This window comes from Atractosteus spatula, chromosome 3 (assembly GCF_055471065.1).
Source record: "Atractosteus spatula isolate fAtrSpa1 chromosome 3, fAtrSpa1.hap1, whole genome shotgun sequence".
In the NCBI taxonomy this organism is placed as follows: Eukaryota; Metazoa; Chordata; class Actinopteri; order Semionotiformes; family Lepisosteidae; genus Atractosteus; species Atractosteus spatula.
The window spans coordinates 2,566,258-2,591,323 of record NC_142708.1 but is presented as its reverse complement, the minus strand read 5'-3'; the positions used below and the strand labels follow the sequence as shown (position 1 = coordinate 2,591,323).

The 25,066-nt window shown below is 38.9% G+C and overlaps 1 protein-coding gene and 1 long non-coding RNA gene across 3 annotated transcripts in view; one reads left to right on the top strand and one right to left on the bottom strand.

The window, feature by feature from the left end:
* Positions 1-1,416: 1,416 nt before the first annotated feature.
* On the top strand, positions 1,417-23,221 carry LOC148837276 (uncharacterized). The gene is made up of 2 exons (XR_016090853.1): positions 1,417-1,587; positions 21,931-23,221. It is a non-coding gene; the product is annotated as an uncharacterized LOC148837276 (long non-coding RNA).
* The window catches only part of arb2a (ARB2 cotranscriptional regulator A), a 185,845-nt gene continuing 180,310 nt past the window's right edge, over positions 19,532-25,066 (bottom strand). For both annotated transcript variants that reach the window (XM_088911644.1, XM_088911645.1), the window contains one exon: positions 19,532-21,870. In XM_088911644.1, coding sequence (XP_088767770.1) covers positions 21,719-21,870 — 152 coding nt within the window. In that variant the 3' untranslated portion in view covers positions 19,532-21,718. The remainder of the gene's footprint in view (positions 21,871-25,066) is intronic.

Genomic DNA, 25,066 nt, shown 5'->3' with positions numbered 1-25,066 from the left:
GAGAGAGCGGACAGATCGCTGCGTAAGCGATCCCTTTGTGTTGATTTAGGAAGACGTTTGCTGTATATAACGTTCAAGGCTGATAATATCATTGCTCGGCCAGATAAATAAAGCATTGGCCAAACCATCAGGTCAGCTATCGATCCCCCGTGCTCGCGGAGAGAAAGAGAGAGAGAGGGGGAACGAGAGTCGGAGCGCCCTGGAGAGGCAGAGAGAGAGACCGGAGAGCGAGAAAGAGCTCCAGCCCTCAGCCTGCTCTGCTCTGCTCTCGCTCATTAGCATTCCTTACTCATGGACAGACACTGACAACTAACAGAGATATCCAGCTCAACAGCGTGCACTCTCTTCTTTTGTCTTCATATCCTTCATTTCAACGGACTGCTTTCGTCACAGCTTTTCAAAGTGAACTTTAATTCACACATTAACAGGGAAAGAGAGCGTGTACATATTTCTCATACATGGATGTGCGGTTCTGTGCACGATACGCTTCTGAAATGGTGCAAATACATATATGAGAAATGAACAAAGGTCTTGATTAATAGCAGTCATTGGGGAATTTGTACATAGTCTGTTTCTCTGCATGTATTTGTATGTTTTAGTGTGTGAGAGAGAGAGTGCGCGGTTGTAACAATGTGTAAGAAACAAAACAGTGCAGATATCTTTTTCATTTATACTCAGCCTGTACAACTTTATAATTCTGCCAAATTGCCACTGTGATTGTGTTTTGCAATTATGTGTCCATTTATACTGTGAAGATGGAGGAACTTTACTCCTCCAGTTGAGTCTTTAAAGCCCCAGTTCAGGATCGTTCAAAGAATTTCAGTGCATCTTTTATCAAAGCAAGAAAATGGATCTGAGGTGACTGTGGAGCGCGTGTGAGCAATAATTATGACACACTCCAGATCTATTTAGGTCTGTTAATGCTAGGGAGATTTTTTTTACAAAGAGCTATCGTAACACATTGTATGCATAAATGTCTATTAAAGCAAATTATAAAATGGTATCCACCATAAACAGAAAACAAAATAATAGTAAGACTGATTATTTGTGATTTTGCCATTTATGTATTAAATCATCCAACTGATAGTTATTTCAAGATAGCTTTTGGTGGTGGAATGTGGTCAGAGCAAACCCACAGACTGGTTAAAGTCGCGCTGTACGCTGACGAGGGAGTTCAAATTAACTCAGAGGGCGCGCATTCCCGAAACGTACAACTCGTCCAACGCTGACAGCTGTTTATCACTTAGTAACTTCTTTCCAAGTTTTTTTTTCTTCCTCCCAAAGCCCCGTTTCTATCTTGCTTTGTTGTTTTAAAATATGCATGTCTCTCCCGAATGCCAGTCACGAGTCCAAACTTTGTGTCCAACCTCCCACATGAAATGATCCTTTTATAGGGAGCCCGATATGTCTCAATCTGCACAACACTCAAAGCCTCTGGGTATGGGGCACTAGTCCTTAAAAAAGTCATATTTACTCCTGCAAAGTGGATTTTTCCATAATGATTCAAAGGTTCAATTAAGCGAGAAGAAAAAAGCTGCGTGTTACAAAATGCATCCAGCGACCGAATGGGAAGTCTACGCGAAGAAAGTAAGATTTCTACTTAGTTTTTTTGCCTTGTTTTGTTTTCTCTCTGAGTATGTGTGGCTTTGAGTGACTGAATAAACTGGAGAGGGAGAAAGGAGAAGGGGGAGGGAGATAGTCGTGAGGGAGAGAGGGAGAGGATGCGTCTGTGTGTGTGTGTACGATTGGACTCGGGCTGTCATTAACTACAAATTAATCAACACGTGGCATTTAAAGTTGAGAGAGCTATTTTGTGTGTGTGTGAGTGTTTATACCGGTGAAATAAATCAAGATTTCGAAGAGCGAGAGCAAAGAAAGAGAAAACATTGTTTGGTTTTTTTTTTTAAAGCGAAAACGTGCAGCACAAGGTAACTAACTCGGGCTCGCGAGCAGAGGAAGGGAGGTTAGAGCTCCAAAGGGCCGGACACAAACTAGAAACGAGTCGTATAGTGGTTTGCTCTCTCCTTCAGCTGTGTACTCAGATTTGGAAAAGGAAATTTTCCTTATTTGCCTGCTTGCAAACTCACCAACGGCATTCTCGGTAACCCTTCCAGTCTTGAGGCACTGACAAACCTACTGATCTCTGGTGAATTACACCTTCAGTGAGAAAATGAACTTGAATAGATATATATATATATGTATTATAGTGCTTGTTAAGGAACTTAGGAGATGCAGCTTAATAGTAACATTTTCCCTTTAAATCAATCGTCCTTCTGTCAACGCAGTGACGTCAACAGTTTTGGAAGCTTTGGCGGAAAAGGTAAAGTTGCAGCACACGGATTTATTTATTTCTTTCTAAAACTCCACATTAACATATTCCGATATTCCAACATATGGAAAGCTAGCAACCCTGGGCTTATATACCTGATAACGCACTGGCTTTCAGCAATATTTACTGCTTCTCTTCTAATACACACCAGATGGTTTGCGAATGTGCTACCGCAGCCAGCTCGCGTCTCAATTTTATTCAGCAGCATTTTGTTGCAATTACACTCCATGCTGAGACCAATTTTATTGGTGACCTATTTTTCAGATTTGCAGCATTTTATGTTAAAATTCCCTTCTTGGCCTCCCCTGTACAGAGCAATGTTCCACGCTAATCAGCAACATTTTCTCGTTGGATATTAAGTTAACTTTTATATGGAAACCATTTTATATGCACCTACAGAACCCAGTCACCATGAGCTTTAAAACATATATTAGCTGAAAACATTATTCCAGGTTGGAGACTGAGTTTATCAACCAACCGAAAGTTAAAAAGGGGGAAAAAACGTTTAAACAAAATAGTACTGCCAGGTAAATATATCTATTAACTAATTAGAAGCAGGCCAAGTAATCAATCGTAAACAAATGAAACTGCGGCTCTATTTTTCAGTTTTTCAAAACACGACGCAAAACGGTACTGTCGATGTTATTTTATGCATGAAACGTCACAAAAGAGTGAACTGATCCCAAGTAAACGATTCATATTTTTAATGTTTAAGACATGAAAGCATCACTAAATGACATTTCAAAGAAGATTACATGTTTTGGAAGGGGGGAAAGTGCTTATTCTGCTTTTATTGTAGCGTCTTTCCCAAGCCTCCCCATGGTAGAACCACAGATGCTTATTTTATTGATATAATTTATACTATAGTTATGCAGAGATTAATATGTCTCAACTAACAGCCATTTAGCAAATAATAGAGGCGTTCTGGAGTCTTTCCAATCTTACACATGTACTCGGCCATAAAATGATAACGTGAAAAAATTAACATCTGCTTTCCTGAAATTAAGTGTGCCAAGTAAATCTTTTATGAACCAAGGCTCCTTTTAAAAAGAAATCCGCACTGTCAGACTGCCGTACATATGTCATGCTTATTTATTTTAAAGCAATTTATTTGTAAGCATTTTTTTGTTTATAACCAATAACTCTTGAAAGTGACATTACAGTAGTTAGACAGTCTTTGGATTGTTCTCTACAAGTCCCGAACACGGGCATTTAAAACATTATTAATAGACGAATTTGCTGCGATGAAATTGCACACCGGGGCAGACAACCGTGCAAGCGCAGTGAATGATGTTGTGGTTAATATTGTTCTAATTTAGTTTTTATTTACCTAATTTCTCAGCATGGCTTCTATTTTTCTTTATAATGAATGACTGAAACGTTTCGTTCAGGGAGATTTTTCATTTCTGTCCCGTGGAAGGAATCTAGATTTTGACAGTAGCATTATCTCTTCCTCATGCACAAGATCTGGCTGGACATTTTGATCGCGTATATATATATAGGTGTGTGTGTGTGTGTTTTAGACCTGTTTTCTTGCAATATAAGATACATTTTATTGCAGATAAATATATGCTAGACCTGTCTTGCAGCCCGCGAAAACAAAAATCAAGCAAGGATGACACTGAACGTCAACTCGCGCGTCCTCAACGCAAACCGTCGCGTAAATCTGTGAAATAAGACGAAGCCCTAGCAGGCTGAATCGTACGAATAATGAATGCAATATTTCATATAATAAATCTGGCAGGCTCAAATATAATAATTTTATTATTCTGTGACAAAGATAAACTGACAACTTTAAAACGCATAATGCACTAATACTCATCCGTGGTGAATGCTGGTCAGCCATATTCAAAGTTAATTCATAAGAAGTGAGATGGCATTAGCAATGTTATAGCAGTCGATAAAACGCTTTCCTGGAGCCCAAGCCCCGAGCGCTGCAGGGAGGACATCACTAGCGGGTTGCTGGCACTTTGTGGCCTACATACCGGCGCTCTGATTATAGAAGTGCCTCCTCTCCTTCTTAAAGAAGCCGAATCTCTCATCTTTGCTTCATGTTGCCTTTAAGCCAGCTTGGATGGCGAAATTGTATGTGCGCGCTCACGTGTGTACGTCTCTGTGTGTGTGTGTTAAAAGAGAGAAAAGGAGGGGGAGAGGGAGATAGAGAGAAGCAGAGAAAGAGTGGGGCAAGAGAGACTTGTGTTGTGAGTGTAAAGGGAGGGGGTTAACGGAATGGCCTTTTCTTTCTGAGTGACATGACCCCTTTCCCTTCAAAGACCAAGCAGAAATAAACGCTCTTAATCTGAATGGGCGAGTTTTGCTGGTTTTCAGATCTATTCTCTTTCCGAAATGGGGATGTATTTTGTGACAATTAGAATGCAGGCCGGCTTAGACGTTCTGAGAATTTGTGGGTGCCTCAAATATTCCATTTCTAAAACAAATTATTTTTTGTTATTGTCGTCTCTTTCCACCCCCCACCCCTCCCCATTTCTACCCCCCCCCCCCCCCCCATGTGAGCTCATTTGCATTCGTTGATGATATCAATAAAGAATGGCAGGCATCCTTTTAGCCGGGAGGGGGAGGGGGGGGGAGCTGAGGTGGTCGCTCTGGACGGAAAGTGGACACAGCCAGGAAGGACAGCCGCGCTTTTACGACGGGGCGGTGGGGAGGATTGAAATCTGGAGCAATTAGGCTCGAGGAGCGCCAAGGAATACCTCGTTATTCTTCAAAGAAGCTCTGTCACATCTCCACTCCTTCTAAAGATCGAGAGATAGCGCGTCCTTATCAGAGCCGCACTCGGGCCGTTCTCAGCATAATGCCGGGTCTAAACGCGAGGGAGCGGGGTCTGGGGATGAGACAGTCGCCACCTTGGCAGCTGTGGAGAACCGTGAAGTGAAATGAGGAAGGGGTTTGGAGGAATGCAGTGTTGTATGTGTTCACAAGCAGAAATACTGTTCATTTACGAACCATACATGCGTGTGTGTGTGTGTAGATGGGTGCCACGCGTGTACATGACGAAGATTTCGGTCAGCTCCTTCGCCTGTGTACAGATCACCCTCAAGACTCCCTGTCCTGACGCGGTGTGGACGTCCTCGCTCATTCTCCCTCACGGGGTTTGCGAGCAGGACGGTCCAGGCACGATGTGAGGGGCTGGAGTGCGGGAAGGAAAGGGATATCCCGGTACAGCACCCAAAATCCAAACTAAGAGGCAAGGCAGCGATCCTGCACCCTCACGGTTCCCATCTGCACTTCAAGGCCACACCAAGATCCCCAAATACGGGTGATCCCCGGGCTCTCCTGCGCACAGAAGCGCTTTGAGTTGAACACAGGGGTACCTGGAACACGACTGTGTAAAACACAGTTCCGTGGACCTAAATCTACACGCCTGTTCTTGCACGAAATGAGCTTTGATTTATTTCTCTGAGTGGCGTAATCCATTTTGTGGGCGAAAAGACGCTTTTGCCATTTTCGCAATGTAACTCGTCGGGCTTCAGATGAATAAATTATTAAATTACATCGCGTTGGATAAAATTATCCCGTGTATTAAAAAGCCGGAGTTAATCTTTCACAAAATAATTTGCATGGAATAAGTTATGTTATATATCATATATAGCTTGCATATGGAAGTGATTATTTATCACGGTCTAGATATCTGATGTTACTTCCTGTATTCTCTACTTACGCTAAGTGACGGTTCTCGATTGAACAACATAAATATATATATTTGTTTTAAAAAAGCTGCAGGTAGAAATTCAATACATAACTTTGAACTTCTTTGAAATCCCGTGTCTGTTTTATTAGGATTTTAAACCAATAATAAAAAAATAAGAAAAACTACTTAATGTCTGTTGTATATTTTTATTTAATGAAACGTACAACTCTTCGAGAATATATTCTGAACACGTTAAATGAGAACAACGTCGGATTCATGTTTTTTTCAGGGTTAGGGTAATATATATTAACTGTTCTGCGCATATGGGTGATACGGTAGGCAATAAGAATGACGATTTACAAAAATAATCTCCAAATACAAATAAAATACAATAATAGCAAATAATGGTATTATTTAAGTTTTGTTTATTCAGCGTACAATTATTAATTGATCGTTAGTAAATAAAGGCTCGAATTCATAGCCAAATAGTTGCCTTGCATAATTTTATACTGTCATTGAGTAGATATACAGCAAATAAGTAATAATTAATAATAAGGCATATCTGCACACTACTGTTGTTTTGTTTTGTTGAGAAGAGAACAGCCTTCTCTGAAAACCAATAAATATATGTTCAGTTTAAAAGTTTCTGACTACTTACCTGTATTCTGAAACAAATAAGTATTTTCGCAGCTAAATTGCTTCATTTATTCATTGGTGGAAAACATAAATTTGCTTTCAATTATTCTTTATCTACTTTCACATTCTGATATTCTGAAAAAAATACGTTAATCGGGGAAAAAGAAAGTACCTTTCTTGTTTCTATTTTTAATTATTTGAAAGCTACAGAGAGTAGCGTCCATCTCGATATTTGCAAGCTTTACAGAAATAGGCTCCCTTAGTGCTTTTTACATGCTAAGGATTAAGCATACCGACAAATGTCATTTTTTTATTTTTTTGTATGCAAATATCTGTTCTGATCGATCGATTGATTCCTGTTGAAGACGATTCACCTATCTTTGCTAAGGATCATAAGCAGCAGACTACCTAAGACATTCATGATGATATTATTAATATGTATTCATATTTTTCATATTGATTTGCCTTCGAATTGGATTAACAAGTGAAGGGAAATTTTTTTAGAAGTCTCTCATAAAGCGCAGAGAAATATTATGGTTGAAGAGCATTTTTTAAAACGTGTGTAACAGACTTCAGACGTCTTTGGGTTCGGTTTTATCTTGTATGTTCATTGAGACAATATGCGCCACCGTACACTTCGGAAAGCTGTAATGGTTAAGACTGATAGTTTTGTGGCTGTTTAGTATCAATTGAAATAGCCTTTGTTTTGCCCCACTTCAGATCAAATGCGTGCTCGTTTGCTGATGTTTGTTTCCTCTTTTGCTTGCTAGATGGCGCTCTGTGTACTGGGACCTTCAGACAGAAGGATAAACATTTTTTCATTGTAACTTTTTTTCCAGCTTGAGCAGCCGGCAGATTCTATGTAGTTTTCCTATTTTTCTTCAAAGCCTGCGATGAGTCTTCTTGTTGGAAAACGGAAAGAAACAGAATTTCGTCATTTTCCTGTGTCGGAACCTCGCCGAGGAGTGTGTGCACTTAATCATTGATAAAAGTCACGCGTTTTTAACAAGCAGTCCCTTGCTTTTATTGATCGAACTTCCTTCTGAAACCAACATAGGACAATTATCAATTTTAACTATACATTATAATGTTAAGGATTATGGATGTCGTCATTTTTTAAAACATACTTAAGATTGAAAAACGAGCTGAAATGCAGTGTTGGGAATTCTTATTATGAGAAAGTAATGTAATTTTCTAAATCTGTCCTATTTCAACACGCTGATCTTGTTTACATTTTGATATTTGGTCGTGATATGTTTGCGTTGGGGTATATTTATGAACACCACCCATCTAATTTGACTGATATGCAAGTATGTATTGAAAAATGGTATGATTACTTAAGCAAAAAGATTACAAGACGTGACTTACCACGAAATCAGTAGATTGGATGTACAGTACGATTGGAATATTGTAAATATCACACACCGTAGTTTTCTATCAAAAAACGTGCTTTACACTATGCAACAGTAGTTTTATTACGCATTAGACGAGTGAAGGGGTGTTGAAACATAACTTTATTATTAATTGTATTTTAATTAGATTCTTGTTTAAATATTAGTCTTGACTTGTTAAGATTTACCATTATATAGATATTTATATGTCACCTTATCTGAGTTTTTTAGTCTTCTAAAGGTGTACCTGCAGATGACTAAATTCCGCTTGGATTTCTAAAATTATGTAAAAGTTTACCTTTGAATTTTTCGAAGTCCTTTGTAGATTTTTCGAATAAAAAGTATATTCTGACCCAGATATGCTTCTGGTTGAAAGGAATCTCACTCAATCAGAACGGGACTGCTAGCATTTTGTGTTTGCACTCACTGCACGATAACAGAGGTGTGATTAAGAGACATAACAGGTTGCATTTACTCTAATTTAGAAAAATCGTAATTCAAATGTGACGCTAAAATAAAACATAAGCACAACTGTTCGTTATTGCCTCTGTTGCACATGGTCTGTGCCCGGGTATAGGTTATTTCTCAGCAGGTAAACCCTGAATTTTACCCTTTCAAGAAAATGTTATTTTTCTTGTATTCGATAACAAGGTAATTTTAAAAATCTTAAGTTTGTTTTACTATTGGTATAGCTATTCACAGAAGATCATTTTTGAGCACCTTTTTAAAGATTCGATGCAGCCGTATTACTTTCAGTAAATAGAAAGTCCGCGACGTTTGACAACGACAAATGGCTGTTGGACATGAAGACGCGTTTGAAGATGACTTTGAAGGGCTATCTGAAAAAAAAACAGGTAAAGGGGTTTTAGCGTATTCATGCGTGATGACCCTGAAAGGTTTAAGATGGACCCCCCAACAAACGGAATATGTAATACACATAGAGCCTCCTTTTTAAGATAAAAAAATACTGTAATTATTTTACAGGTTCCGTTTCACATCAAATAAAAAGATGATCTGCACAGTTCCCTTAATCTTGTTCTGTTCCCTTCACAAGGCTGGCGTTGATCTGGGGAGTCCTGATCTCAACATATTTGCCTACTGAGAACTGCTAGGATTGGAGTGCAATCTGATTTGAAACGTGTGAAGTACCTGGGCGCACTTCGGATATTTTCTTTAAAATGTTGCTTCCTGTGATGAGCTGAGTCTCGCAGGTGCGACCGTGGATTTTCCACGATAGGCACTCCGCTGATAAAGGATTATTACATAAATCTTTCAGGATATTTGCAGCTCAACAAGGTACCAGATAGTCCACGCGTTTTTTAAAGGAAGAAAATCAGCTTTATACGTCGCGACCATACACTGAACGTGTTCTCTCTTATTATTGAACGTCCCTCTTATAATATTAAGTGGTATTTAGCAAATACCTTACGCAGCACACACACACAGAGCGTCCTATGTCAATATGTAGTTTATACCGCTGAAAGCTGTTGCCTTTACAGTAGGAGTTAAATAAATAAAACACCTTATATATCTCACTGGTGGTAGGCACGCTGAGAAAGACATTCTTCCACTAGTCCGAGCTACCCCCTATTGGAAAAAGCTTGATATTTTCATGGTATTTTGAATCTTTCCACCTGTTCTAAAGTAGAAACTCATCTCTTACTGCGTATGTCTTTATTATTATTGTGGTTGTTTTCTTTTTAAAATGTCAGCACTGTTTTAAAATGTTTTATACAACCTTCATATATTGCGTATAATATATACATATAACCATTTATTTAAATATAATATATAGGCCTGCATTTTATGTTTTTCTGTTAATGAAATGCGTATGGTGAAGCCCGTGTCCCATTATCAATAGATATATTACATATTTCAAGGGACAGAGAATTGTGTAGGTATCTTGGTTGCTCAAATCTCGCACTTGAGCTCCATCTTTATTTGTCTGGCGGAGTGTTAGAAGGCATCATTCCACCTATGCATAAAAAAATACCGGGTGAGTCCCCAGGGCAGAGGGCAGATATGAGTTCAATTAAGGTGGAATAATGCACATGGCGTATTGCGCATAATAACCAAATTCGATACCGAGCTGAAAATACTGAACACTGGTGTGCTGTACCTAATGTAATCACGACAGATCATTAACGTCGGCATTTACAACAACCTTTCCTCTACTGAAATCTGTATAAGTTAAACTGGAGAAGGAACTAAGTTTTTGAATTTGAATGTCTCTTATTCCCAATCCACGTTTTTAAATAGCAAAAACCTTAATTATTGAACGAATCTCTTAATTGATTGAGATGTACAGACGATTAAAAAAAACTTTAGTTTGATTTTATGCTCATTTTCTGGCAAATGAAGCTGATGGGGACGGTATTTTTAGGATCTGTCTGTTCAGTCGCTAAAAATAGAAAGTAATGTGAACTCCTCCCATGTCTGATCGTTAAAATTAATAATTCAATGGAATATGCTTTTTCTGTTTATACTGAACATCACTTCATCACAACATCACGCTGCGTCCCTGTGTGAGCAAAAAAGGACATAATTTTTCAGTTCTCTACGATGCCAATATGACTGAGGAAAAACGCAGCGTTCGCGTGTGATAAAAGGTGTCCTGCGAGCCCAAGAGCAGCCGTAGCTGTTTGCGCACCTCTCTTGTTAAGTAAGTTCCTGTCAAGATAGTTAGCGCGGCTCTGATATGGACGGTGGCTCCAGAGGCTCATCTCTGGGGGCTTTAATTAACAAGCTGTCTGGAAGCTGGAGAGCTCCATCAAACAGCTTCTCCCCAACAGCAAGTTCGCTTTCCATCAGAGCGTTTGGGGCTGCTTTCGAGGTTTATCTCGGCTGTACTTTTCCAGCTCTGACTTAACCTCCTGTTCCACAATCAAGGGGAAACCTCTGGCTGATCTCACAGGAGAGTTGTTCAAATCGTGTGCCGGGAATTTAAAGGGCTCTTTAGGTTTTATTTTCCACCGAAAAGCACATTGCACATTGTTGACAGTTTGTGGTTCAAACCTGTTTAAGCTTAATTTTGGGTGGGGTTTTTTTTTTTGATAAATCATGTTTTTTTTTAAAAAAAAAAGCACACACCTCCTTGAAAGGAACAGAAATCGAAAAGGGAATGTAGAGAACCGATCAACACTTTGAGAAACAGAGGTTTCAATGGTTTTGTGTCACATGCAGAACGAGCGAAGCAACAGTTCTGCGGTGGAGCTTTCTTGGGTGCGTCTTCTGACGATAGCTGTCGGATGAATTAAGAATTAAGGAAGTGTTTCGAAAGTAGCGAAGACAGAAATTAGGAAGGGGGGAAAAAGGAAAAGAAATAGCTGTCAAAAAGGTTTAAAAACAAGGGCATCCTGGAAATGAAAACTTTCTTGTGGGTGTATAGTTTCGGACGGACATGTGTGTAATTGGATAGGAAGCAGGAGTGCGCGGAGTTCAAGGTCACGAGAGAGCTGTCCATGGTGCTACACGGCCGTTTCTGGAACCTTTCATCAAATTAGACAGGACAGATCACAAATCGATGCAATCTCAACCGCGCATCGACTGATAACATATTTCATATAGGAAACGAGGTGTCACTAAACCCAGCGCGTCTTCTTCGGTGCTCACCTGTTTTCTTTCCTCCAGTCTCAAGACACAGTTTCCCCTGCGGCGGAGTTGTAAAGAAGTTGGTAGACAGATTTAAATTTGGGTTTAGATACACGGTAAAGAGTAACACCTTTATAAAACGGTACAGAAATTAATTGAACTGGTCATTAAATCATGTTTTTCATTTTTTTTATTAATTACTTGTTTAGTAAAAGACTATAGTTTCCAAAACGCGTTAAATCGGACATACAAGGTACATCGCAAGCAGCACTTGATGCATTTTGAAACTATTTTTAAATTCTTCTCATTTCAAGAAGGCTAATTATAACCATTTGAACACCATGGAACCCAACGAGGTGAAATTTAATTCAAAGTTTGAAATATATAAAAGGGAAGGATTGGATACAGCTGACTTCCATTGCTAACACGTGCATATACAATTAATTCTTAATTAATGCCAGAAGTATTATGTTGTCGCTTTGCACATTCGTTTTGTTTAAAAGATGATGCAAACGCAACAGTGGGCTGAGAAGGAAAATTATTTTAAAACATTAAGTACAGCAAATAGAACCCACTTAATTCTCAAATATGGTCATGCGATTGGGAACGAAAACCGTTCTCTAAAGGATTATTTTAAAATAATTTCATGTTGTTTCCATTCTGTAAAATATAGAACAACACCTATCAATAATTTTAGATCCGTTTATTTGATGTTTGTTGTTGTTGTTTTTAAAGATTATATAAAAGCTGCATAATGATAAGGTCTGCTCGAAAGATATAAAAGTACTTTACAGGGTCAGGAAGCTAGTGTGTCTTCAAATAAAAGAGTTCGACAAGTACGAAACTAAGCTTTTTTATGTAATACTTGTTTCATTTTTTAAATTGGGTCATGTGTCCGTAGCACAGAAAGTATAAAGATGTTCATATCAACCAAATGAAGCCGCTTGTCCCGTCATATAACGTCGACAACAGAAAAGACCATTCGTTCATGCATTTTTTGTTTAAAAAACAGTAGTATTGGTTTCGTGTCCACAAATATAGACCACTCATACTTGCAATGAAATTCCACCGTCCCCGGCAACAATTAAGCCCCATGTATACATGGGAAAGCTTAAAATTTTAATTAAAAAAAAATGTGTTCAATATGTTGGCAATTTAATTGCAAAAAATAATCAGTTTCAAAGTTATTTAAATTATTTTCATCTCGAAATAAAAGCGTCTCCAATACAGTATTGTATTTTGTTAGTAAGACGTCGGCAGAAATGGAAAAGTCTTGTGTTAAAGCGTCATTAGCGCGATTTTTTACCGATTCAATCCCTTCTCAATTTTATTTCATGGGTTGCAGACTGAATTGTTGTGTCTTTTCTTCGAAAAAAGTGGCCTTTCTGATACTTGGGAGTAAACGGCTTTGTCAGTTTCTCTAGCTAATGTCCCGGGCAATATTAAAGTCTGCAACACTATTAAAATCATATAAGCCTCGATTCCTTCACACATTATAGAGGGCATATATTATCTAAAGCGATGTTTGGAGAACCAGATGTTTAGAGAAGAATTAAGGGAATGCTTCATCTCTCCCCTTAGAGCCGAGATTGTCAATCTCCAAACTGATGATAGCGCCGGACAGGCAAGGCTAAGAAATGGATTGATCATTTTCAGCTCTCATAAGATTACACGCATAAATTCCGCCACTCACGCACGGCTAGACAGGTGATAGACAGGCAGACAGACAGAGAGATATACTCACAGACAGATTGACAAAGAAGTTCCTGGAAATAAACGTACCGGGTCATTTAAAACTGACTGAACCTCCCAATGGACATTGTCTTAAAATGAACCAGAAAATAAATGTTTAAAAAAATCAAAGGGAAAGGAGAAAGTTGTGAAAATATCTCAGCAGAAGACTCGTTGAAGTCTTCGTATCCTTCGTTCTATACACTTATCTGTTTAGAATTGATATTAAATAACCTGTCTGTTCTGAACTTGTACAGACTTGTTGATTTGTATGTACGGAGTTGCTATATAACTTAATTAGAGAGTCCTCTAGGTCCATAAATAATACAGAAAAGTATTTCAGTGTGTTTTTAATGCAGTACAAGGAATATCCTTGCGCTATAACACCTTGGAACCAATCTGAATATCTCTGTAAGATATATTTTTTCGCCTTTAATCTGTTTTGTAAGTTTTTTTTTAATTCCAGATGTGATGCACTAAAACATAATGTCGTAAATCTCAAAGTACTTCTTATTTTATATTTTGGAATCTTAGAAAGAAAAATATTTCCTACTAAAGTCTAATAATATTCAGCTCTCTGTTTTATTTCACGAGTAAATCGCTCAATCGGCTTTTTTTTCTGTTACCGAGTGGGTTTTGAAATATGTTTTTCAAGTTTTAGGGGGAAAAAAATCTAAGTTGGTAGTAATTTCCTTTACCGAAAAGAATATAAATAATTGGCTTGACTGCAAATTAATTTTTCATTTATTGGAGGCGCTAGTAAAACTCCATAAGCATTGCAGCGTTTTTCGATCTTTTTAAGTAATGCTCGTGTTAGCGTTCAACAGTTTGAAACACCTACTGTAACTTACAATCCTAACCCACGTATGTCTTATAGTGGTTTTAATATTATAAAATATCATTTATGGAAAGTTCTATATCAAGTCAATTAAGAAGGAAACATTGATGCTATTTGTGGTTTACCCTTTTTTTGTTGAAATACAATTCACACTGAGCTGCGCGCTGTAACGGATATGCTGTTAAAACGACACACCTGGCTCTATATTGGCGTAGGAAAGCATCCTGAATTTCTATCCCAAAGAATAACAGCAGGAATGTATCGAAGTAACCAGGTCTGAAAGGCATTCGCCGCGTTATCAGATCGTAATCATAGTACAATCTCTCATTGCCATTGTAATGTTCAGTGACGGTCACCGAACACTTTATCGTTCAATGAGCAGAAACTGTTGTCGATTTTTCTCAGCAGCTGTGCTTTTTACAAACCACACTTTGCTGCCCACTGACATATCTAACTGGACAGTAATTATTTTCGATTCGAACAAAAGTTGTGCCGTTTAAAATCTTCCAATGATATGCTGCGACAGCCTACTTTTTAATTATTATTCTTTAAATTAAATAGAGTGACAAAAAAAAAAACGGCGCAGAAAAGTGTGATCGGGCTAGGTACCAGGATCAAGGTTTTGCAAAACTTTAACTATGGAGAATATACGAGTGATTGAAGAACCTGTACTCCAGCTATCTGTCTGTTTGGACTCACTTACTGTAGGTCCAAATAAGTCCATTTTGTTCAAAGCACGAATTGGAAGTGGTGCTGTTGTGACCACTGTCGTATGCTTGCCGAGATGACATTACTCACGGCGTTTTTTAAAAGATTTTTCTTCCAGTTTTTTGCGACCGCCGTGAAATAAATTAGGCAGACCGATCAACACTGCTTCAAAACTTCAGGCTGTTTCAAAACCGAAATCCTAAAAATCGTCTCAATGATCAGACATATTTCAATTAATTGATTTCTTTTTTATATCAATATGTCAGCTCGCATTTTGGGGGAAACGCAAGCTGAGGTAAAATGCCTTCAATAAATGCATTGGTAAATAAGATGTAGCAGCCAGACAAATCACAGAATAACAAGAATTAATTCTCTCTATATTTTTTTTTTGTGGTGCTTAAAATAAGTTGTTTTAGGTTCTGTTTGAAAACAAACCTAACAGGTCTACATTCTTCGATCACAGTATCAGTTTCTTTATGAGGATATTTTCGTACATAGAGTGCAAAAATGAAGGAAAAATAGAATACGTCCGCTTTAAAAGGCTAATAAATCCGTACTTTTATTAGAAAGTGTGGGAGCCCAAATATCTGATATTAAGGATGATCTGGTTCCGATTTCTGGATGATTGAACGTAATAATACAGGCCAACCCAAAAATTCAGCCCCCCACCCTACACACTTTTAAGAGGAAAGCATCTTAAATTCGCTTTTTTTGTTGTTTCGTTTTGCCTTTAGAGCATCTTGCGAACGAACACCGGAAATTCAAATATTTTTGTATTAGTAGTACTGCCAATCCGTTCTCTGGAATGTGTACCCAGGCTGAATTTTTACATTTAACTTTGAATCTGTTAAACATATTCAATGATCCACATACTGCTACAGCAGTGAAATGGGCTGGGTTTCGTTATTGATCGCTCCGTCTCGTCAATGTCCTGCTCTTCCACTGTATGTGAACATTTTTCTGTTCGTCAAATGGCTTGCAAACCTAGATGACTCTGTAGATAATTTGACAGACAGAGCAATGTTTCTAAAGGGGTAGTGACGTGGGGGGGGGGGGGGGGTCAGGAAATTTTGAAACTGTTCAAGTATTCGCTTACCTGTAATCCTATCCATCAGAACTTCAAAAGACACAGTATACAAGCGCTGAAGGCGTTCTGCTTAAATGTTAAAGCAACAGCGATCCCTAACAGATACCTGTGGGTAATGTCAAACCAACAGCCTCTAATGTCTGAGATAGACCGGTTCTTGATTATACCCCGTTTACGGCAAGGTGTGTGGTGGTCACGAACTGGATATTCTGTAGGAGTGCTGGCCATTAATTATTATTTTTTAATAACTGGAGTTCCTCAGAGAAGCGATGTCTCCAGCTCAGCTGTGGGTTTGAGGTCTATCCGCTCCTCACCGCGTCGCGCAGTAATATACCGATTGAGATAAAAAGAAAAAATCAAATTGAAATCCGTATCCCAGGTGAAAGATGTGGACACATCGCCAAGTGAGATTAAACAGATTAGAAACGAGGGGGAAAGGATGTATTAGATGGGGGGTTGTGTTTAATTGTGTTTTAATGCGATTCCAATTCACACAAGTGGTAATAACACACTCCAAAGCCTTACTATTCTGAAAGACATCAACAGTATACAAAAATTCATCAATGGAAGGTGCAGTGGTGTTAGGTCTCGTTTCTTTAAAAAAAAGTGTGATTCGTGAACATTGTAGAGATCGATTTTTTTTTTTTACTGAATTAAAATCAGCCTCATGAATAAATGTTTGAGGGGATTATGTCCAGTATCAGTGAAAGCCAGTTCGACTTTGCTCAAAAACGCCATTATGGCGTAACGCAGGAATGAAACTTTACATAGACATGACCCATAAATACAATTTAATCCTGAACTGGAAAAAGTCACTCAGTTGAGATACGAATGCCCAAAGGAAACAATGACTAGTAAATGGACAATCGATATTCTCGCCCACAGTATCCAGATTCTGGACTGGGGTTTTTTTTTTATCAGCATAACCAACCATTCACATACCTCAGCCCCTTTAAAAAAGCTTCAAATAACTTTCAGCGGATCTAAATCCAGCGTCCTCAGAGGAGGCAAACTCCTTTGCTCCCTGTGATTAAGAACAATCTTCTGAGAATCTTCAGATAGTTTCTTAGGTTTTGCTTAGCATACGTGATAAAACATTGATTGTTGCAGCTTGGTGACCCATAAAATTTGGGGGTTAGTTTTCTCTTCAGACCAGAGCATATAATTATGCAAATACGTAGCTGTCACTGATCTGGTGGAGCGCTCTCCTGCAGACGGGTGGAAAAAGTGACGTTTTAACTTAGCCGAGTGTTCATGCGATGGTAAGAGTTAATATTTAGCAGTGCTGGCGGGGAGGGGAGGGTGCGAAAACACGGGCAGGAGAATGTTTCGTGAAATAATTGAAATATCATTTTAGGCCCCGTTGACAAGGACAAAAGGGGGGGGGGCTTTGAAGTTTGGAGAGTAAAGCTTTTCAGAGAGGGAGGCGAAAACGTAAAAAAAAAAGCGCACACATACGCAAACCTTAGCAAGATGTTACGTATTCTCGACTGCCATACGGGAACCTGTTTGTATTGACATTTTGCAAATATCCACGGCTTTCAGATTCTCTTTGTAGGATTTTTAAAATCTGGCATCAGTCTGGTATCAAAATAGCCACATCGAGTAGGCCCTCTACTATCCGAGGAGGAAGCTGGATTCTTAATTGTGAGGTGTAGTTATTAGTATTTCCAAAGAGACATGCTAATGGCCCACCTCATCCTCTGCTTATCTGTATAATATATTTAGGGCTAAATATACATTCAATTTCTTTCCTGATGTACAAGCTCTTGAAATAAGTGCAGATCTTACCAAGTGCGTGTTCTGGGTCAATTCATGTTAATTATGAGAAACAAACGCGAAAGTTGTGTTCATTTTCACAGGTGCTTCAAACAAAACTCCGCCATCCTGCTGAGGATCGCCGTATGCGAAAGCGGTGGCTTTAGTGCGTGTAGTAATTAAATAGGTAAATAAACAGCGGTGCCTTTGGAGCCTTGATCAAATTGAAATGTTCAGATAAGGACTTCTGTCGTTTCAGCTGCCGTGAATCTTCTCGTTAAACGCGCATCCCAAGTATCGCTGTGGAGAGCTCTCTGCACATCTAGGGAGAGATCGATAGGAACCCATCAATTACACATAACAAGAAGCAAGTTGTTGCCATGCGATGGGCAAAGATTTCAGCTTTTTTTTTGGACTTTGGTAGAGCACTGTGCGTTCAAGACCCCCCTCCCAGTCCCATTTGTGAAAACCAAGTTAATGTCACAGAAAATCCTGGCTATTTTTACTAAACATAAAATATTTGCAATGACTTGACAGACCTTTGTTGTGAAAACTCCTTCCGTACATGCCCTCGCATGGTACTAGATGATTTAAATGTTTTATTTATTGCTGACCCGACACGATATGAGAGATCGTTGCTGGTGCTTTTACCCCTTTACACGTGTTGTTATGGGGTTAATGGAAAGATTTGAAAAGATTTATTGTGGGGGCGTTTAATGACCGTATTGGTTTTCACCGTGTGAAAACAAATGATGTTGTAAACCTTAAAGGGATATGACTGTTTTAGCAAAGATTAATCACTTTTTTTCGGGGTCTTACTTAACTACAGGAAATTAACTACAGGCATTAAGGAAATAGTTTGTTTATTGTGTTGATTACTTGTTGTTTTGGACAGACATCGTTTCACCATTCGCGACAAAAGTTATTTCTAAAAGAAACTTTTTTTTTCTCAAAATGACGAACCTCGAGATTAAACCGACACATACGTGAATCCACACGTGTTTTATTTTTAGGGGGTCAGGTTATACCACTAAACGCAAAACCGAAAAAAAAAGACCAAGAACGTAATTATTTAATTATTTTAAAAATGGTAGATCGACGTAAATTTTCCACATTCTTGCTACTAATCTGCGAGGATGTCGGCAGCATCGGTTTTATTTTACTGCGGATGTCAGGAAACCGGCTCGGTTCGGGTCTCTTCCCCCCCTCCAGACTCCGTTTCCTTCGGCCCTCTCGACACAGGAAAGCGCCAGGTGGCACAGCGACTCGCAGGCCTGTCTTCGGGTCTGCGTTCAATTTTATTCCCTTCCTCAGCGTCGTCGTTCCCGGTAGTTCCCGTAGCTGGTCTCACTGTTTGTTTTTCTTTCTCGCACGGGTTACCTTATGTTCTCGGAAGGGAAGGGGTTGGAAAAAAAAAAGCCCTACATGGCGTCAATAAACGACTTGTTAACCCAGGAGGTGGGATGAGCCGGTCGCAAGTTCCGCTGCATTCAGATGAAGCAGAAGATCCTTTTGTCAAGATCTCATTAAGTAACATTTTACTTTTCCTCCCCAAGTCGTTTCAAAATCCGAAACCACTAGTATTTCAGTTTGATCACATTGAAAATATAATTCTAAGTGAAGGAATTTAAATTTCATACACCTCCTCTTCAGAATTTAGCACTTACAGGAGTAGCATTTCACACGTTTAAAATGACTGTATTGACCTTTGCTAATCATACATTCACAGCCACACTAAAATTACATTGAAGGTCTGATGACCAATTGCTCATTTTATATGTCAGTGCAGTTTCGCAAATAACACCACAGAAAGTTAAAACAAACAATTTTATTTAGTAACAGCAACTTCTTCGAGAGAATTAAGAAAAATACAGTCCCATAACCATACTTAACGACCGGAAGTGGAAGCAATTAAAATCCGATATTACAGGTTAAAAAAAACGGAACAGAAATGAAATTGGTGGAAGCAGCCATTCGCTTCAAATTGAAACACTCCTGTGTCCTGGTACATGCACTTTGACTGTCCAATCAATAGCAAATCAACGAGCTTTACAAGTTGCAATCATTCTTGTTACAGCAGCGCAGACTTGAACTGAATAAAACTAGACAATTTTGTAACAACAAAAAAAGTTTTACTCAAGCAAACCGTTTTACTTTCACAAAACCGAGGCTAGCAATTCTTGTACATGCGAGTAAACATCTGCGGTTATCGAGGAAAAAAACAACATTTACCGGCTGAGTAAAAACACTTCAGAGAATTCTTGATAAAATTCGGAATAAGTTACATATCAAATGTGCTTTAGATTTGGCTTAAGGCTGTTCTGTTTATTACGGTCAATTTAGTAGTAAATATGGCTTGTTGACGTTTTTTAGAAACAATTTATCAGTGGACATGGTGACAGAGTTGATTGGGTAATTCACTCATAAGGCAACGATATTGAAAGACTGAAGAGCACAACAGTGTTATTATCCCTTCAACTCCCACATGCACAAATTCTAGATTCTAGGCGACTCTTAAGGACAAAGCTGATGTAAATTATAACAACAACAACAACAACAACAACAACAACAACAACAACAACAATAATAATAATAATAATAATAATAATAAGACCAGTGATTTATCCAGTACTTTAAGCAACAAGGCTTTTTCGTTGATTGCTATTATGATATTATGCACAGAAACACGTTCACATTACAGACATTGCAAACTAGGCTTGAAGAAGAAAAAAACGTGTTGGATTAGTACGGTAGTAAGCCAGGACACACTGCCTGAGACAGTTATCAAGCATCTAGGACTAGGTACCTATGGTCAGCTATCTGTTGTAAACTGAATATTGGTTTGTACTGTTTAGCCGAAGCTCTCCGACAGTGATTAGCTATTGTGAGGGTTTTCGTTAGATCTTTCATCCTATGTGTTCTGCCAACACAGGGGTTAAAAATTTAAATTTTAAATTAAAAAATTTCACATAGGCTGTCACAGTCCTAAAACTCAGACTGGCAGAAAACTCCAGATTTAGCGCCTGTAAACGTCTACTGGGTGACGTCACAGATTACCCGACACGCGTTTAGACATAAATTACAATATTAGGACTCTCGAATTTATTTATTCATTTCTGTTAAAATGAGACATCCTTAAAACTCAATTTCGGGCTTCACTTTCAATGTCATACAAAAGCTAAGCATCCATTCTGTATTTATAATCTGAGATTGTTTATGGCTGTTTTATTTGTTTTTGCCTTTTAAATAAAAAAAGTGCACCACAAGTGTCAATTTTACCAGTTATTAAAAAAAAAGCTAGAGTATTTTTTTAGGAGGAAACAATCATTTACCACCACATAAAACGAACACATATGAATTAAGTGTGCCAAGTTTGATATCAAATTACTTCTGCAAGTACAGAAGAGACTATTTTTTTGCACATCATAAAAAAATTATATTGCAACACAAATGCATTATTACTATACACAGCTATCCAGCTGCTGTACATATGGCTTGACATAAACAGCATTGTACAGAAAGGAGAAAGCATTAAAAACAATGAAAAAATTAAAACTGAATACATCACTTCATTGTAGCTAAAATCATTCTATGCTAATTGACAGTGTTTACACAAAGAATGTGGTTAAAAAATCATCTAAGAGCAGTTTCGAAAAAAGATACAAGCAATAGGACCCAGGGGAGTCTGTGCAGCCTGGCATTAGCTCAGTTCAGGGCTGTGTCAGGGCAATTAGAGGTGCACCATGCTGCACAGTGCAGTGCTGCTGTCATCCTTAATCTGCGCACTGATGGGCAGCAAGAAATCCAAGCTCCCGTCCACAGGAAGCACAACCAGCGAACCCATATTGCTTTGACAGTTGCACTCATCTAGAAATAATGCAAAACGCTATTTAGATGTATACACCGCGACCCTGTGCTCTAGGAAGAAAACAAAGTAATGAGGGGCTGAGAGATTGCTTGCAAAAAAAAAACAAGGGGGGGAAAGGGATTCTGTTTCCTTTTAAATCTCTTCGTGTTTAATCCTGTTGGAACTCCGTGTAGTTACTGTGGTCGTGGGTTTGGCGTCCCAGTTCTGTCCCTCTAAAGCCGCAGAGAAAAACTTGAAGATGGAGTGGAAGCTCTTCCAGGAAGTCAGCTCGTGCCGCTCTGTACCTGCAAGACAGACCCACACAAGCACACGGTGTTAACGGCCATGCTCTGCCTCTTTCCCAGGGATGAAAGCTCCAAACCGCAGCTGGCCGCAATGTGGCAGGGGGAGGTGTGTGCACAGAGGCCAAGACTCCAGCGCTGAGCAGCCAGGTCTCAGAGGGCAGGGCGCCCCTGGCCGCAGCGCAGTTCAGTTCCACCTTCCCGACTCGCACAATCCGAAACATGCAAGACAACGGGAGCAAACCAACTTGCACGTGTGTTCTCTCTCTGACCGGGATGATGCATGTTTTTAACAACAGAGCAGGGGGTCAGCTCATGAGTATTCTGAAGCCAGGCCCCACTGCTTAGTGTATGTTTTGTTCATTTTCCTCCTCCAGCTCACTTAGGATGAAACACGTTTACAATTGTAATGCAAACCTATAAATCATCTCGTCTAGTTGGATGATATCTGTTCTTAAAACTAGTATTATATAAAGAACCATCAGTGCTACTGTATATTCATCTTTTAAAAGATGGAGAGTATCTGAATGTATGACAGCAAATTATGAATATCATTGAATTCAAAATATTTTAACAAGTGTTTTTCAGTTATCTTTAGTGATTGTTTTTGTAGTAGCATGTAAACTGCACTGGCCGAAAGATGATCACCTTTATTTACACACCAATAACCAAGAGAAAGTGACTTGGGCATTTTGAGCTTCAGAGGGGTAAAAAACTTTGGGATGATAAAGACAACACATCAAACGGAATTTAATTTGAGATATACTGAAAACCAGAAGTTACTGATTCTATTTAGCTCACTTCCAAGTGCTAATACACAGTTTCAGAAGGTCCATTTTGCCACAAGCTACTTGCTACCTCTCCACTACAGATCCAAAAGAGATCTGTAGTGATCTACAAAGAGAAGGACCAGTTTTTAAATGAGGAGACCGGACCTGATCGAATTTTATTGCATAGAGTACTGCACTAAATAACTAACTACAAATACATGAATAAATGTAAGAAGTACAAATAGCATAGCAAAACACATGCAATGAATGCAACACTCACCACAATATTTTACATAATTGTTGTTATACTGAAAACCACATGCATTAAATATATTAAGAGGTAATTGTGTTAGTGGATGCTGATACCATCCTATGTGGTCGTCCATCTCAAGTGCAAAGCCCTCATGTCAGATGAGTCTGGAGACTGTTCTCCAAAATGCTCAAGACCAAACAGACCTTCAGCAAGGGTGATAGTTACAGGAATGTTTACAACCCATTGTGCAGTATGTGTCCAGTATTGAGAAAACAGAAGATACTGATATTTGTAATATACCAAGATGTGTTAATAAAAACACGAGAAACTTGCTTTTGTTGACTTATTTTGCAATATCATAACGCATAACTAAAGCAACGCATCTGTTGGAAGTGTGTCTGTTGTCAAACTCAATTTGGAGTATGAGCATTGTCAAATTTTACCCCAGTGGGACAGCACAATAGCCTGTAATGTTGACAGTGATCCATGACTCACATATATTCCTGACAAACAGCAACACCAGCCCAACACCAGACATCTAAATTTTTTTCCATGCATTTTAGCACTTGGAGGTAAGTGTCTGTTTTCTCTTATCGATCCACGATAAGCACTTCCGTCTGTGAAATATTAAAGGAGATGTCAAGCACATGCATGACAGACAACAATTTACTGGTTTTGACAAGCTTCCAGAAATTTCAGAACAGGAGATTGGTCGTATATAAACTACTAAAACACACACAAACAGAAATAAGCAACATAATGTTCTAACATACAGTATCAGACCACTGCTAATTGGCTTTTCATTGTGAATGAGAGTCAGCAAGCCAGTAGTTCCTCTGAATTTATAATGAGTCAGCAGCACAAATTACCTTCTCCAATTAGCTCTGGTTTGTTCCGTTTCCAAAGACATACCCAAAATGTGTAACGTCCAGAATATATTTTAAATGAAAAAATGATGGACATTTCAAATGCTAGGTACTAAGATCTAGATTTATTCATTATGAGCCGGAAAATCTCAAAACCTGAGATGATAAAATTTGTTATGGAGGTCACAAAGTGTTTTTGCCTCACGTTCTTAAGGGGTAACAAAGGAAGATACCTCATCAAAAGAGAAATATAATACCAACTTTCGAAAAGAGGATGCCAACGGGCTGGTGTGATGGCTCCTCGCAGCACTACAGCAGAGGAAGGGCTCATCAAGGCCTTTTTATTGCTCTTCTTATCAGAGTGTAATACTAGGTCATTGCTATAGTTACTTACAGTGATTCAACACTTAATTTCACCAGCTAATAGCTCAGTCCCTGTAACCATATTTGCTGCCTAGCAACAGATGTGTGGCAATCCGACAAAGCAGAGCAGTTTCAGATGGGATGCAAAACAAACAGCGATTAAGTCGCGGGGTGTATTAGTGGCTAGATATTGTAGCTATCTGGACAACAGAGGAGCAGTGCATGACAGAGGAGCATACTGAATATCTCAGAAATGTGTCAATTGTGCTGTGTGTGATACTTCCTCCAAGGATGATAAAAGTCACGCTCTTTTACAGAGCTAATAAATTGCGACAGCGTTGTTTTCTGGTCTCAACACACAGGTGTCCAGACACTCAGAGACAAGTGTATGCTCTGCCGAAATTGCTCTCAGTGGATTGGACAGAGGTGTTACAGTGGCTCTCTATCCTAGTCTCCTTTTATACATTTTCTCTATGTTAGTGATGTTACAAGCACCAGCCCAGAGGGAGACAATTAAAACATACCTTTATGGCCCAGTCAATGAGTGTACAGTGATGGCTCTGGTATTGACCCTCTGTTTATTAGACTGACCCCCAGCTGGTCTACATTAATGAGGACTCCTGAAGAAAACGGCCTGGCGAAGAAGGCCAATCGTTTAGGGTTTTATGGACAATGGTGATCAGTGCCTTGGGTCAAGTTTACCAACCTCGCAATCATCAAGTTAATAACCCTCACACTAACATCTTTTACCTGTGTGAGTCTCAGAAGGACGCTCCCTTCGAAACGCACAGCCTTTAGACTTGTTATTTATAATTTATATCCAATTTGAAGAGCAAAGATTTTTCTTCCCTCATTTTCTGTAGGGCAAAACAATCAATGCAGGGTTTTGACATTACTTTGAACTCGGTACTCTGCAATGCAAAACTCACTGTCAACAGTTCTGAGCA